Source organism: Aphelocoma coerulescens, chromosome 7 (genome assembly GCF_041296385.1).
Source record: "Aphelocoma coerulescens isolate FSJ_1873_10779 chromosome 7, UR_Acoe_1.0, whole genome shotgun sequence".
Lineage (NCBI taxonomy): Eukaryota > Metazoa > Chordata > Aves > Passeriformes > Corvidae > Aphelocoma > Aphelocoma coerulescens.
This window is the reverse complement of record NC_091021.1, coordinates 12,880,525-12,897,938: the sequence shown is the minus strand read 5'-3', so window position 1 is coordinate 12,897,938 and position 17,414 is coordinate 12,880,525. Positions and strand designations below refer to the sequence as shown.

The 17,414-nt window shown below is 41.4% G+C and overlaps 1 protein-coding gene across 4 annotated transcripts in view; it reads right to left on the bottom strand.

The window, feature by feature from the left end:
• Positions 1-468: 468 nt before the first annotated feature.
• PLEKHM3 (pleckstrin homology domain containing M3) overlaps positions 469-17,414 on the bottom strand; it is an 84,151-nt gene continuing 67,205 nt past the window's right edge. For all 4 annotated transcript variants that reach the window (XM_069022198.1, XM_069022200.1, XM_069022197.1 and 1 more), the window contains one exon: positions 469-6,901. In XM_069022198.1, the coding sequence (XP_068878299.1) occupies positions 6,724-6,901 (178 nt within the window). In that variant the 3' untranslated portion in view covers positions 469-6,723. The remainder of the gene's footprint in view (positions 6,902-17,414) is intronic.

Below are 17,414 nucleotides of genomic sequence, written 5' to 3'. Positions count from 1 at the left end.
AACCCTTGTAACATGGGAAAAATCCTGCCCTTCTAGCCCCTCAGTGGTCCCCTCAGTCCACCTGGGAGATGCCTCCCTTACTTAGAGTTCAAGGCCTTGACCTTGGACCCTTCTGGCAGAAGGCAGCCACACAGTAGGCAGCTCCTCCTGCAAGCCTTCCAGGAGCTCTGTATCCAAGGGTGCCTCAAAGCCACAGTAAGCTCCCCTGGGAGCACCATTAAAAGTCTAGGAATTTGTGGCTTTCCAAAACCACGAGATTTACCTGGGAATCCAAACCCCCAGAGCCTGATGCAGACATCAGAGTACTTCCAGAGACCCTCCTGCCTGAGATCCGGGAACTGTAAGTATCATATTTTCTTATATTTGGAGACTTTAACCAGCAGAGAAGTATTTTTAAGAAAAATCTCTTTCAAAGATTGCCCTACCCATGGTACAGTACCCACCAGAAGGCAAATTAAAAAGGATGAGTAACATTTTTTTAGTGTTTATTGAGAGTTGCCTTTATACAGGAGGGACTGGTGCTCTGATGCAGTCACAAGTGAACCCAAATAAACCCTGCTCAAGTGTCAACAAGCAATTCAACTCAATGGATTTAAATTATAACATCATTACACATCAATAATAAATTAAGACTATTGCCCAGTAGTTGCAGATAATTAAAAAAAATCCTTGTCAAAAGTAAAAAAACCAAAACAACAATGCAAACACAAGAACAATGAAACACACATAATGATGTTGCAAATAAGTTAACAGAGTAGCACACATACATAATGGTATTCAAAAAACTTGGAGTGCACTGCCAGCAATGCTAAAATTCACTGAAAGTGGTGCAGGTGAGCTGGTGCTCTGGCAGGAGGGAAAGCCCAGGCTGCCAGGGACCACATCAGCCACTGTGCTCTGCTGCTCACACCCGACTTTCCCTGGCTTTTAACTGCCTCAGCTGAAATTGATTTGGAAGCTGCCTTTATCACTTAATACTTAATTTTGCTCATGAATTCTTATTTTTGCTTACCTCAAGTATAGCAGGGACTGGTATAAGGTAACTTGCTATCACAGGTATTGATTAAAAATCAGCCTGAAAGCACAGTTTAATATAAGCAAAATCAACTTGGTAGACAAGTGCATAAACAAAACTGAATCAACAATTCCTTTTTCCACCAAAACAATGCTGTGTATTCAAGGATTTATATTGGTTTAACATGTGGACTAGACAGGAATAAATAAACAATTGAGCCACTGACACTTGTGCACAAAGTCTAATACACTTTGGTCCTACACAGCTGATAGCTCTCCAGACCTAGATATCTCTGATGCTGACCACAAGTGGCATCTTTGCAATTTGGATTAATGGCCACCCTAAGAAATTTGGGTGAAATTGGCATTTTAAGATATGACTCAAGCCATCATGGCCACACCAGGTTTTTCAGGTAAAGAAGGACTTTGCACATTATTATCCAGACTGTCTCCTCACTGTATTGCTAAATTGCAGAACAGCACTGCTGTTGTCAAACGGGATTCCTGCTACTGGTGTCAAATGTGGACTTGTAAGATCACAGTCACTATGGACACGTGGCCCAGGCTGACACGTGCCACATACTTTAGCAAACAATGCTAAAATTTCATCAGGTTAACCTTCTCTCTAAGGTAAGGACGACCAAACCCTCACTGGGTCAGCCTTCTGGGAGCCAGGCTGCATTGAAATTGAGCTTTGAGGAAATGTCTTCACTCCCACAGCACTGGACCCTGCTGTGCAAGTGAGCAGGCAGCACTGTATGGGAGTCCCTGCCCACGTGGTGTGGACTGGCCAGGGGTTCCAGGAGGAGCAAAACTGCATGTGACCTGAACCTGTTTTAATTCCCTGTACTTGACATTATTATATATGCACTGCTTCTGAAGGTCTTGCACAACTGCAATCTCAGGCTAAGCAGCCCAGTGAGTCTCAAAAATACACATACTAAGAACCAATACCATCTCCACACTATCCTCTCTCATAGTGCCCTCACAAAGCATAGATAGTAAACAAATTTTATGGTTACCATTCCTAGCAAGATGGAAACTGTCATGAGCAAGGGTTTCAAGCTCCAATGCCAAACATGTTGCACCGTGGCAGAGCATTTCTAAAAAAATTATTCACTTCTCAAAATTTAAGGCACCAAAATGAGCAAAAGTGAGGAGTTCCCACACAGCATGGTATCTTCAGAGCTGGTATATGCAGCCTATAGAGCTCACTTCATGAGGGCAGAACAAGCAGACTGATTACTCAGCTGCCCCTGCAAAGAGCAGGCACTGCCACAGGAGAGTTTCAGTTTAAGTCTACAAGTTAATCCAACAGCAGATGCAATCAGGAAATCCAAAACAGGAAGAGAGATGCTAATATACAGTACTGTAAGGCACTCCTACTGGGAAGGGAAAACTGGAAGGCAAATTATGAAGGACAGAATGACTGGACTCAACCAGTTCAAAAAGCTACACAATGAGCTATGAAGCTCCAAGTCTGGCTATAGGCTCAGTACTGTGAGTAAGGACAGGGACACAGTGGAGAGAGAGGGGAGACTGGCTTGCAGCTGAGCAGCAGAAAAAAAATGAGAAGATTGTGATGATTATTCAATTAATTTCCTTTATACAGATCAACAGTCAGCTGCAATCCAGGCAGTGACCTTGAGAAGCCTAGGAAACTCAGTGGCTTCTGTTGCTAAAAAGCAAAATTCAACTGGGCAGCTTCCCCATTTCATTGTACACAGACATCCTCTGCTCTTCTACAAAATCTTTCAGGACATTATCATCAATCCATTATAATACACACACTATCCTAATAATAAGAGAAGCCTTGACAAGAGGAGCTCTAGAGATACCCTGATGATTCACTCCTAACAGGGCCATCAGAGCCTGTGGAGTACTGTGAAAAACTTAAGTTCCTCACCAAAAAGTATCTTCCCTCACACCTGCCAATTCTTATCAATCCTAGCAGTGAGCTCATATTGATATGTCCCAGCCAGGATGTTTTGTCACATCATGAACCCATCATTTTCCACCACATAAGACAGACAAAAAAAAATTCCAAAAAAGCAATAGGAAGATTCCTACACAAGCAATACAAATTTCTCTTTTCATAGATTGATAATAAAGAAAGAGCTGCAGTTTGCATCCCCTAGGTAGGCCCATCTTCCCATTAAAGGTAGATGGTCAGCTTAAAGAGGAAAAGACTTGAATAAGGATCTCTATAGTGCCCTAGATTAAAATAATACCAGGCTAACAAATATAAGTACCTGTAGAGTGTGAAGCTATAGTCCACTGCAGTGAAGCATCCTATTTCTACATTGGTAAGTTCTGTACAAATGCTAAAGCAGTAACTGGATAACAGATCAATTCCTCCTCAGTCAGCTATGAAAGCATCTTCTCTTTGAAGAAGACAAACAGCATATTTTATTATTGATTCACAATGAAATAGCATTGTTCCAATTTATTTCATGCGTGGGTAGGACAAGACTGGAAGTACTAATACATAATTTCACCTGGGGTGGGGGTGGGGTGCAGACAGAGTCGTGCAATCTGCAAAGACCCCAGGAACTTTACCAGCTGATGCTCATCCAGAAGGCTGCAGAGCAGAGCCCCGTGCAGGCTGTGGGCTGCAGAACGGGCAGGGAGTAGCAGTGGGGACCAGCATGGAGCACTGTTAGTACAGCAGAGACAACCATGCAAGGGTACAGCGCTGTCTGAAACCCAAACCACCTGCAGAACCCCAGGCTGAGGCTCCTGCTTGCAGATGGCTCTTGCAAGAAAATCGACTGAGGGCAGAATTAAGCCTTTCATTATGCTTACAAAAATTGGTGACAGAATACTTTATCTTACCCATTCATGAGGAATAACTGTTTTTGGTTAGGAGCTAGGCATCCCTGAGAGGACATAATCTTCCACATTACAGCCTGCTCCTAGAGCTACTGTGAAAGTTTTCCAAAGTAAAAATGAATGTCTATTCATTTTAGGAACTAGCTGGTTTACAACAACATTGGATTTTAAAGCAAGTAAGATGATCTGTATTGTACAGTATCCTTTTACATAAAGCGCTGGGCTCTGACAGAATACCATAACATGCTTTTGCTCTATGCTATTGGTAATGGCAGTGGCTTCAGACCCATGACTAATTTCAGCAGTTTTGCCAACATCATACTATTTTTATCCTGTAAATCTCTGTTAGCAAAGAAACTGTTCTGTAATACCTGTACAAACCCAGAGCGACTCCAATGCTGTCTATGTTGTTATTCCAGAATTCAATTCCAGTATCTAACCACCCACATGACTGGTACTTTGGAGATAGGCCATCTGTCAAAGTAACTAATAGTTTGCAATGTCTGAACCTTGATTCCTTGACTCCATATGGTTTTTGACAGTGCACTCAAGCAGCCTTCTCTAAACTGAGCTGGACATGAACAGCACTGTGAGGTATCATAAATACCAGAGCATGGTGATGTGAAAACACCACCATTTTTTCTTTAATGACCTAACATTATGTCTACAGATAATTCAAAATAGTGTCTGCCAGATTCTGACACTTTCAGAGCTACTGACTTTGCCACAGGAGTAATTGTAGTGACACAAGCTGAACAACATGGGAGCGTTCTGTTTATTCAGCCAGTACCAGTGCAGTTCCTGTTTGCCTGACTAATTCTACAATACTTCCCCAGTGTTTGCATTTCTGAACACACAGGGAATTCTTTGCATGGGAATGGATTTGCAAGGAACATTATACCTTTAAGGGTGATAGCCAAAAGCAACTCATTTCACATGAGGAACAGTGAGCTGAGACAGAGACACCACTGTGTATGGGAAGTATTAATTTTAGTGACAAAGGTTCATGATTCATCAAGTTTATTAAGTATGGGAATCCCTACAGCACTTTGCCAAGAACATGGAAAAACCCTCACTTCCTTCTAAAGAATCCCAATGAAAGAAGGATTTCTGGAAAGGAAAGGCACTGGTTGTCTAATGCATACAGATATAAACATGCTTCTATGTATATAGTAGTTGCACTCAAATTTGAGAAAGCTCAGATTCAGTTACTTTTTCTTTGACTGGAAGCTGGAAAAGTTAACCACTTACATTCCAGTACAAGGCAACTCATTGTAGCATTTTACCTTTTAATGTAAGCATGATGTACCCTGTTCTTTTATTTAAAATACTTCAGCAATTAGTGAGATGCTTCGACAATCAAAACTGCTTTCTGCCTTGAATACAACAGTCTGCAGATTATATAGGAAGCAAAAATCAGTATTCTGTATTTTCACAAACCTATGTGAGAGGAGAGGAGAAAGACACATGCAACTGGCATTATTCTCCTGAAACCATTATTTGCTTTCTGTATATAGATGTGTGTGTGTATACATATATGAATGCTTTCATATGTATGTAATACACATATCACTGCAGGGGGTGAAAAAGAGTTAAGAATGTGAAATGGGGGAAGACAATCTAACTGCTCATTGAAGGTGAACTCGCCATGAATTAAACATACTGCCAGTAACGACACACACCTTCCCAGTTAAATCCATCATGTACTTTCCTTTACAAAATAATTTACTGTGTTTAATACTTCCCTGTGTTCCAGGTGTGTGCAGCAGAATCATACCTCGAGGAACTTCACTCTCCACCATGGAAGAAGTCATTACAGAACTATAAATGTCTTGGAGCTCAAAGAGAATGCAGGACACAAGTTGTGTATGAAAACAGCAAACTAGTGTTTCACAATTTTGGAGGTACTTTCTAACTAAAATGGGCAAGACCACTTTCCTGACTATCAGTTTAACAGGTTCAGATTAGAAAAACATTTAAAGTAAACGTCATGAAATAAAAAGAAAACCAATGTGAACACTTAAAATGCCTTAAAGTTTCAGACTGGAAGGAGGAGAACCAACATCACGTTACTACGGATGAGGACACGGCCTCCCATAAATCAAGAGTAACCAGTGAAAATCTCAATGGACTTCAGTGACAGAGCTGAACTGATATTCCCAGCCTGAACAAAAAGAATAGCAAGTCCTATGCTTATCTGAAGTAGTTCACTGGGGTGGTTATAAATATATAAACATAACTGAAGGAATTATTCTGCATCTTACGTTTGTAAGCCCCCCGAGTAAGGTTTGATGGGAGATCCTTTCTCCTTGGCAAGGAGATCCTCTAAAACGTAAATGCACTGATCCTTTAAGATAGTTCTCTGAAAACATGAGGAAATGGAACCACATGCCCATAACAGAAGGGGACAGAGGATTTAAATTAATTCCTGCTCTATTGGGTTCTGTGAAACACCTCACCAGAACCCCTGCCAAGGCTACTAATAAATAAATAATACACATAAATAAGTAGATGATTCATCAATTCTAAATGAACAACATAAAAAATAATGCAGTCGTGGCAGCAAGTATTTTCTGCCTTGAGATAAAGTCTTCTCCAGAGGTGGAAAAGAAAGTTGGGTACTTAATTAGCTAGACCTAAAGCATTTCACGTAAACCACATTTTGTATGAGAGCTAACGGCTGGACTTCAGTGCAGTTCAGCCATTGGTATTTCAAAGCCAACAAGGCTTTATGGCCACTTTGGCAGCTCTTGTTCACAGATGAAGAAGGTCAGGTAGTATTTTTCAAAAAAATTTCTGCCTGTCTAAGCTGAGAATTTGCTTGAGCTGGCAGCTGGGAGAGGGATTCTCTTCAGGCTGGCCATTGCCTTAAGGAACTCATGTGTTCTGATATGACAATTCAAACATGTTGCAAGACTCTTCAAAGTTCTCGTCCATATTCAGCTGCCTCCAGAAGGATTTCTGCTTCTTCTGCAATTCTTTACGCACACACCTGGGGCATGGTACAGCCTTCACTTTGCACTCAGAGTGGAAGACAGCACCACAGCTTTCACACCTGCAAACACAAATCAGTGTCAAAATTGAATCACAAAATAGGACCAGAGCATGCAACAGGCTTCACGTGGGCTGAGGGCAGTAGGTATGCCTTGAAACCATTCTGGGAGCTCAAAGAGCATTATGCTTCATAAGAGTGGCATTGTGAAAGACACTGGCATGCCCACACCTCTGCTAGTGTAAAGCTACTCAGGACCACTAAAATAAGTTGACTTGCATCCATTTAGCAGTTGCTGAGAATCTGTCCTAGCACTTCTACTTCACAGACAAATTTTTAGAAGGATTAAAACTTACCTTCTTAGTAACTAGCATTCAGGTGTATCACTGAAAAGACATCAACTTTGTTTTATGAAAGACAAGTCTTGCTTTGGTTTGTAAATGAGGAGTAACAATATTATTTTCCAGTAAGGTATATTTTAGCATTTGCAGAAACAGCCTCTGTGATTTGCAACAGTCGTGATATGACATATTCCTCACTGAAGCTCCACTGGTCAGCTGTTCCAGAAAGAGTAAAGAACAGTCCACTGCAACAGCAGAAGAAGCTGTCATTTCACAAAGTGGAAAATGAAACAGAGGTAGGTGATATTGTCTGCTCTGTGTCCTGTGGAAGACTGGACTAGATCAACACAACTGATATATGTTGATCAATTGATCAACACACTGAGCTATGCTTCTGGCATTCAAAGCTGTGCTATTCTGTTCTCAAATGTGACATTAAGACTTCAAACAAATCAACTGCTCAAACAAGATGACTGGTTTACTTTCAGGGCACTGTGAGGCAATGAACTTAATGTCACAGCAGATCAAGCCCCAGTTGCAAATGGATGTTGAGCAATGAAGTATCTGGTGATCCTGAGTGGGCTACAACTAAACAATTGGACATTCTTAGCCTTTCAATGCAAATAACTATCTGTATCATGAGTTAAGTTGCTACAGCTTTGTAACCAAAGGAAAAAGTAAAAGGAGGACTGGCAGAGGTGAAACGTCTTGGATTTCAGTTGGATAATCAAATAATATAAGCAACAAAACATCAAACTTTAGAGCAATTCTGAAACTCAAATAAGGGATTCTGGTCACCCTTGGTGATTCTGTAAGACATCTTGAAATGCCTTGCACTTTTTTCCCCTTTCTTGTAGCTATTGTATATGAGAGTCCAAGTGTCCATTGTTATAACTTTAGTGGGGTTTTTTGTTGGTTTGCTTTGAACCTATTTTTCATAGAAGTAAGGTTCTTGTCTTCAAGACTGTGAAGAAAAATTGAAAACATGAAGAAACCCCCCAAAATTGAGAAGCCATAATGCCAACTGCAGTATTGGGCATGTGGTTTGACAATACTGAGAGAAGTCCATATCAGCTGCATCTCACCTGTAACTTTTAAAAAAACTGTTCATGGTCTGGCTGCACTTGAAGTTTTATGCATGGGTCCAAACATGGCCTAAATTTTAGTAACTGCAGAGCTTTGAGAAGGCTGTGCAGAGATTTAAGGAGGCACATTTCTAACTAGCATAAACTGATAAAACTCAAATATGAGTAAGAAAAGGAAGGTGAATGAGGCTAAGTATAAAGCAGTGTATCTACTGGCTTCCATGCTCTCTTGCAGTAAAACTTGACTGTTGTATTTCTCAGTCCAGCTACAGAGTCTAAATCTGGTTTTGAATCAAGAAACCATCTCACACAGAGATATTTACAGTTTCTGTGCTCAGAGAGTGTGTGTTATTGCCCTTATTCACTGAAGCACGTGAACACACGCTTAGGACTCATATCCCAGTGATTTCTTTGCGATTAACGATCTGCCTTCCATTAAGTGTGCTTACGTGCTTTGCTGGGTTGGGATCGCCACAAACAGACACACTAATGGGCAAAGAAGAGACAGAAGACAGCAGTGTCTTTAAAACTTTACACCACTCTGAACTGACACTAATGGTGATTTTATCAAGCTAATTCTCCCTTGTTAGTCAGCAGTTTACAGTGCCCTGGAAGTTGCTAGAGGGTAATGATTGATGAGGAGTGTAATTTTGAGCTCTCGCATCGCCACTCCCTATGCTAGCCCAATATTTCTCTACAGCAGGCATGGAAATGACAAAACCTATCAGAAGTTACTGCTGAAATGGATTGAGCAGGATGAGAGAGGAGCCAGCACACCTGCTCTCTCAAGTCAAAGGCCATCAGCAGAGCAAACAAAGACTGATGGTGTTCAAATTAGTATGAATTCATTTTTCAGAAATAAGCTCAGTGGAAAAGATTAACAAACATTTTTCCCATCGCTCAGAATCAAAACAGAGAGAAAAACTGTCTGAACTGTTATTCATTAGAGCTGGTGCAGTAGCTGAAGCTCTGCCCAGGACCCCACACTGTCAGGCACTAAGCAGAGGCAGAGCAGCCAGCCAGCCAGCCCTGATCTGACAGTCACTGCACTGGCACCCACTGCTGCCATGGTTGGTCCATTCTGGTGCCCCCACCCCTGACTGCTGCTCTGAAGACTTATTTTCTGCCTTCTCTGGGGAAGGCTGAGCCCAGCCAAGGGGTGCAGATGACAACAAAGCAGCAGCCTGGAGGAAGGGTGCTCTGACTTGGAGAACAAAGCTGCCTCTAGCTCTGCACAGGAACAAGTAGAGAGGACACCCGTATCAGCCTTCACTGCATGCCTGTGTCCCCCTCACTGACAAAAAAAGTCACCAGGGCAGGGGGGCAATGTTGATCTTGCTCTGCTTTTGTGCCAACTGGCAAGTTACTCTTTTTAAAGTGGTGGAGCTATACAACCCCAAGCCACCTACACAGCTTTATTTTTCCTCATATCAAATACAGTCAGTCTTAACTGCCCCTGGAATGCCGACTGGTTGACCATTTCTAATCTCACTGTGAGAAATTCTCCAGTGATACCAAACACTGCACCAACATTATATTCCTTTTTAGAGTATTACAAACAGATTGCTTCCTAGATAATCTTGAGATCTAATTTTATCTCCATATGTGAATTTCATGGGGTTTTTTGTTGTTTTCAAGCCTCAATATATATAAAAATTATTTTATTTCTCTGGAGGAATAAAATATATTTTGTAGCCTATAAAAGGCTCACTTAATAGTTCACTACACTTACTTATCTTTCCCTTAACCCTTGTTGTTGTCATAGGTAATTCACAATTCAGGTGCTATTTCTGAATCCTGACTTATTCTTTGTCTAGAGGCCAAGAAGTCCCTACATCCTTTGTGAGAATGCTATTCACCACTGATAATAAGCTGATGAGCCCATAGCCATTCAGGCCTTTCATGTTTCCTTCTTTAATGAATGATATTGTGACACTGCACATTAATAGCATCTTGCTATTTTTCAAACAGTATTTGAAGACTTAGTGAACAGTGCATGTTGTTTTCATTCAGACTTCTAGTCTTCTAAGAAGGCAGCTGAAATAGCTTCCTCTCTATTTTGGTGTTTTCTCTTTTTTTCCCCTCTTTCCTGACCTAACTCAGTTTCTGTTGAGACTTTAGGGGGTGTTTTATGTTTTAAGGAAGTTTTACTTGTGCAGAGTAAAAAAAAAAAAAAAAGCAGAGAATTATTCAATCCTCTAAACAATTTCTATTGCACTGGGAAGTGTACAAGAAAGGGCAAAGCTCTCCACAGCCAGACAGGCATTATAATGCTCTTATTATTATCATTACTAGTTACAAAAGAAAAGCCTTTCTACATTAAAAGCATATAATCATTCCTTGTATGCTGAGAAAATGCCGAAGTTAGTATCTCCCATTAAGTCTGGGCATTTGAAACATATCAATATTTAGTAAATTGTAAATTCTGGCATGTTCTTCTCATGCTTCCCACCTATTTTTCACAGGATTATGGCTCAAGTAATTCTAGGTGCTGCACGAGCAATTGATTATGCTCATGTTTCTCCTCTGTACTGCACCATCTTTAAGTGCCCCTGAGCAGGATCAGGTGCCCAAAGTGGTGGGTACAACACAAAGAAGCCTCAAAGACCTTTCACCTTAAACAGACAAAATAAAGCAGGGGTGATCAACAGGTGGCCCAGGTTGTCATCTGACAGACAGGGGTTTTGTCTTCTAGGAACCTTACTGGTTGACAGACTTACCAGTGGGACTGTGTTGGGATAAAGCTGCTGGAACCAACAAGGTTTATTAGGATACCTTCAGTCCCATGCACATGGGCTGTACCTAACTGGCTGTACCAGGTATACCACCATTCCCACCTCACAACAGGAAGCAAGAGGTGAACTGGCTTGGCTCAAGGTCAGCCAGGGGCTCCTAGCAGACCTGAGAAGGGCAAAGAGCTCCCCTGTCTCACTGCAGTGCCATATTCACCCACCACCCTTTCTTTTGTAATTTTATATATTAGCTTTCATTTTTTCATTAAAAAAATTCACTTCCTTTGTGCCAGACCTTGCACACATTTGGTCAAGTGAGTAATCCCTTGAAATGAACTTCAGCACGGATTGATTTAGGGCCAAACCCTTCACTGATTAAACTCTTCAATATCTTCTTTCCCACCATGCAGAGTAAAAACAGGATTAAATGGGGTTGTTCATTATGTTTTCCTTAGATGATGCTAAACCTTCACCAAGCATCCAAAACACTAAATCACCTGTAACTTGCCTATTAAAAACCTCGGAAGAGTGAACCACACTAGCTGAAGCAATCCTTGCCTGGGGATTCCAGCATGATTACCATCCCACACTACACATACCTGCCTGTCTGCAAGTATTTCTGAATTGCTCAGCTATGAATATCACAGACGGGCCCTTCAAAAATCTGAGCCTTTAGCAGAACACAAAGAAAAGGAAAAAGGACTAGCCTGTGTTCACTTACAACACAAAAAAAGCCCCAAAGGCAATCAATGCCTGACACACACGTGCAGAAATATTATTCCAGTTGCCTAGAAACCAATGCAAGGAGCCTGCCTAGGGAGGGATGCCCACATAGTAAATGAATGGAAGAAAGCTGGCACTAATATGACATTGATCTGTCCCTATAAGGAGCTTGTTAAGGTAATACCTTGTATGACAGACATGGCCTCTACTAGACACAGCTACGGGGGGTTTTTATATACTGTACTTAAAAACTGTTAATACTTTTCAGACTTGGTTTTGAAAACTTTGCCTCTGAAGCGGAAAACAAGGAAGAACTCACTACCCAGTCCCTCAAGTTATTATATATCTGAAATTCAGTCTAAATTATTAATTCAGTGTTCAGGGAACTGGTTGTGATTCAAAGCACAGTCACAGTTTTCCTTTCCATCCACCTGCTCATGAGAAAGGGGTCACCCTTGATAAGCCAGCAGAGCCTGAAGACACTCCTTGTTTATAATGGCATGACTGGGTCCCAGGCTGGCCCTGGAGGGTGCAGAAACAACAGAAAGCAGCTGATGTGCTGGGGGAAGCAACGCAGAGGGATGAGCTGCTTAGAGAGGGCAGCCAGCAAGGGGTGTACAGTGACCACCAGACTGCACTGGTGGGACTGCCCAAGTACAGCACCCATGGCTTGCACCTCCAGAGCAGCTGCAGGGACCAGTCTAAACAGACATGGTGTCTGTGAACACCACCACCCCTGCTGCTCTAGTAATGCCACCCCAGGATGGCCAAAGGACACACCACCCAGTATCCCAGCATGAAAACTGCTGGACCGGGCTCTGTTCCCTTTTACGCAGCATGGGCTAGACTGAGATGCTGAAGAAGCACTCTAGGCAGCAGGGAAGATGAGTGAATAAACCTCCATCCTGGCTCACCCATCTGTGCCATTTCATGCCCCTCATCCTGTCATGCCAGCACCCACTGCCAAGGTCAACTGCATCCAGCAGATGTGCAAAGTGGTCAGAGATATTAAAGCCTCACAAGTGAGGGGAAAAGTGGGAAGCTCTGGAGGGAAGGGAAAACCACCAGTGCTGCTCCAGGGGAGGGGAGCTTCAGTGTCAACTCTTCCATTGTTACATCCAGAGAAATGGCAAAGCAGGCCTTCATTTTGGGTGCTCACAGAACAACTTGCTACAGGCCAGGGCTGAACAAGAACAGCTTGATTTAACCACCTGCTCTCCTCCTACAGGGGTGTGCACAGGCTGAGATATTGCACTGGACACAGCAGCAGGGTCAAGCAGGAGCAACGGGATCCTGCAGCTCCCAGAGCCCTCTTCGCAAAGCTGTGTCACTCCTGATTACGGAGGGAAGCGTGTCCTCAGCTTCTTCCCAGCTGTGGGTTCAGGGATTTATGCTATATTAGCTACATATATTTTCATACTTGCATCCAAGCAGGAGAACTGAGGACTGACTATTGACCTCAGTACTGTGCTCTGCGAGTTAAGCTCAGAGACATCCCAAGCCAAGTAATGTGACCTGTAAACAGCAGTTCCTAAGAAATCAGTGAAGGGACACTAAAATCGGTATTAAAACTTTTAATTTGAAACTCATGAGATTACACGTCAGCCAGTGGAGCTGAGTTACTCTGGAACATGGAAAAGCCCTATACATGATAGATCCATTACTTGTAAAGCACTGGAGAGGCTGAAATGCCACAGAAATTCAGGTGTTTAAGTTGCTCAGGCACATATCCTCTGCCTCCACAACTGCCACACCACAAACTGCACTGCACCCCTCTACTTCTCCTATTCTTAACAAACTGTATTCACAAAGTGGGGATTGAAGATTTAAAAGCAGAGTCTGGCAATACTACTAACAGTAATATTAACATATTGCCCTCCACTATTATAATTTGATTCTATCACTTTGTATTTTTCTGTAAGCCTCAAGTCCAAAAATCCTGTGACTAAGCCAGGATTTTGCTTTTCATAAAAGAAAAAGTCAAAGGCAACCGGACTTTACAACTCTACATTAACGTTGAAGACATGCCTACCTGGATCCAAGGTAGAAGAAAGAAACTTAACATTTAAAGAAGTAAAGTACATATATAAACAACAAATTTGTAAGGTAATCTTAGAATTTCTGAGCACTTAAGAGTTGACAGTGTTGGCTTTAATGGGCTAAAAAGCTTCAAGGAACCATATTTGGGAGACAGAGAAGTCTATCTTGCATGAGAAAGAAGAAGAAAGTATTAAAAGGTCTTGACTGGCAAGTTGGAAATATCTAGAGTGAAAAAGAAGGCACAGCAAGGAAGCTGCAAAATAGAAAGTATAAGCAAGATAGTTGCCATGTCCAGCCAGCAGGGAAGAGCACAAGGCAACACTGCAGAGACTTTCCTACTTGAAATAAGTATCTGCCTTTAGGCTGAACGTTCTAGTTAAAAACCACTCTGACAGGAGGCAAGTAAAACCGACCCTCAAAGCTAATTCAGTTGCAAAAGACAATACTTGATGGAAAAGCTGGTATATTTGATTGTTTTCTTTTTACATATTCCAGATAATATTACTGTGCTACCCTGCACAAACAAAAATAAGACAATCTGGGCCAGAAGATTTTGATCAGTTTTGACAGATTCAATAAATTAAATTACCAAGAGAACTTAACATCTACTTAGGTGCCCACACTTCCTCAGAGAAGTGCTGAGCAGATCCCTTCAGAGTGCTTTGAACTAGCTATCAGCATAAGCTAAGCTCTTTCAAAAATTAGGTACTAAACTACTGGCACAACTCAGGTGAGCCTGGCTTGGGGAGAGGCTTTCTAGCATAAGACAAACCAATCAAAGCAAGAGGGAAAATTATGTACTTTGAGTGATGCCTTTGACCTGTGCCAAGTTACTTCCTGCAAATGCTGTACAGTACATATTTCAGTCTCTCCACCTAATATCTATCTTTAACGTTCTCCCAAATGCTCAAAGTTGCATTTGCCCAGTAACACAGCATCCATAACACAGTAAGCCATAACCTTGCAAAGACTTTGGCATGCACAGCCCCAGAGCCTTTATTAAGACTTGTCACTATGTGCAAAGTACATTCACAGGTCTTATCAGGATGGTGGCCAAAGATTATGGAGGCATCCAAGCTGGTTGATATAGTCAAGCCTGTTCTGTGGCAAGTCTATTTTAAACTTGGGTCTTCTGGTTTGTATCTTAAAAGGTCTACATGTCTTAACTGAGCAGCAGAACAAATTAACTTAGCAAAGTGAAAACAATTTAGCCTTGATAAATGAATATGAACACAAAAGAGCAACTCTCCATGGTTTACATACATCCACAGTCAGCACATAAAAGGAAAGGAATGGACTAAATTGTTCTTGACAACCAAGTAACTTTACCAGCAAAACACAACAAATTTAATTGCCTGTGAAAGTAATCACTAGGATGATAACACTCAGGCAAGACCAAAACTTTATTAACTGGGTAACATAAAATAATCTTATCATAGCCATTAATTAAATTAATTAATCGCCAAATACTAAATGCTTAATTAACTGATGGCTCAGAACACATGTTTTAATGAATTATATTCTCATTCCAAAGGTAATTTTCTCAGTATTCCTTAAGATTTAAAAACTGTTAAAAATTGGTCTAAGTAATAAAACAAATACAGCCACTATTATAGGCAGCTGTGCTGCTACACAGACTTCACTTCTGTTGTTTGGTTGTTGGTTTTTTTTTTAATTTTAGGAGAAAGAAACAAACTCCTCCCCACATTAGTGAAGAACAAGCAAAATCAGAGCAACTTGAGGGGAAGTGCCTGCTTGCTAATAGGCAACGATAGCTCTAACAAGCCAATTTACAGCCAAGGATATTTAAAGTCATTGCACAACACCTGTAATATAAAGTAAGTGATATAATATGGTAATTTTATATGTTTACTCACTAAATTTAAGCCCAGGGCAAATTTAATACAAGAAATAAAATAGGAGGCAGATGCTCAGTTTGTTTAAGTTGCCAGAGCTCCAGCAAAAGCAGAGCTGTGAGAGTTCACATTAGGTGAAAATTTGGTCCATGAAATGTGCAATTAATTCAGGAAGCTTTAAATATAGTTCTCTTGATTTAAAGGCCTTCAAAAACATGGTGAAATGGTGAAATTTTGAAAGAACTCTGATTAAGTATTATATAAATACAGGTAAGACAGGTAAGAGGGAAATGAGGGACAGAAGAATCAAACTGACTGGAAGAGGCATCAAAAGGATGGGACAATTTTTAAGAAATTGTTTAACTACTGAATAACAGCTTTCATTAAGATCTGTGCAGAATGGCCACCTCCCAAGAAAAGCCAGAGAAAGGACATATCATTAGAAAGCTTATGACTTTGTGAGCCCACCCTTACATTCAAGGCAGCAAACTGTTGTGCTGTATTGTTGAGCGGGATGTAAAGAGCCTGCCAAGCGCAGCCCACAGACCCACTAATTAAGTGAACTAATTGTGTTTGTTTTGGAACCGTTTGCCAACAAAGGAATGTGTCACACTGATTAGCGAGAGAAGGGTATGCAATATATGTGTATTCAAACCCTGAGGAGTGCATAACCCAGGTATTCACTTTGTTTGCCCAAGGACTGACAAAAATGACTCTCAAGCAAACAACCAGACCAAAGAGAAACTCCAGCTCTCAAGAGGGGCCCTCTTTTTCTCTCAGCTGTATCTATCTAAAGAATACCCATCCTTCATAAAGTCCTGCCGAACACTGCGCCAGAAACTGCTGAGAATATTTTGGAGAGAAACAATCTCTTCACCTCAAAGCTGATCTAAGAGACCATGAGGATGGAAGGTTAACAGCCAACTGAGAGCCACCCTGGAATTGTAATGGCCACTCTGACAGCTGTCACTCTTCTCTCCAAAGAGCAAAAAAAGTCAGGGAGATAGCCAAAAAACCAAATGCCAGCTCAACACAGACATACATATATACATACACACACACACAAAAGCAGGCTTCACTTTTCAAACATGCAGCAAAGAGCTGAAGTCTGCAAAAGCTGTCATGCACCAGCTCCTGAATATTTCTAACCTAAGAGCCCAGTTTGCTGGTAGAGTTAACAGCTCAAAAGTGAACAATCATTCAAATGCAAAAAGAAAAACATGGTCTTTGGTGTTCAGCAGCTCTTTCCTCTTTAACTCACCAGCTTCAGCCAGGGTACCTGGCAGTCCAGTACTGTGTACAGAATATGAATACTCTGCTGTAGATAGCAATTCCAGAAAACCAGGAGGGAGAAAAGGGAATTGTAGTCAATTATCTCTGTACACTGTGGACTCAGAATAGCACAACTACATCACAAATTTGAGCTGTTTACTCAGAGCTCTGTATGACAACTGACAAGGAAAGCTGAACATATCATTAGAATTTTCAGGTGTAATTGCAAGTCTTCACATGAACCTTTTGGACTTGCCATTCCCTTTGCCACAGGTTACTCTGTACATCTCCCTATTTCTAAGTAGCCTCCTCACCTTACGCTTGTCTTTGTAGCAGTCTGTACATCTGCTTCAGAAAACTCTCTCATCTTCAAGAGATGGAAACAAACACAAAACCCCTCCACCTGGCCTTCTCCCTCCCTGCTTTGGAGCTGATGGAGCTGTGTAAGCTCTTCTGTTGGCATAACTTGCCTCCAGAGCAAAAATATGGAACTGAAATAATCTGGTTAGTTCCCCATAGGTGCATGT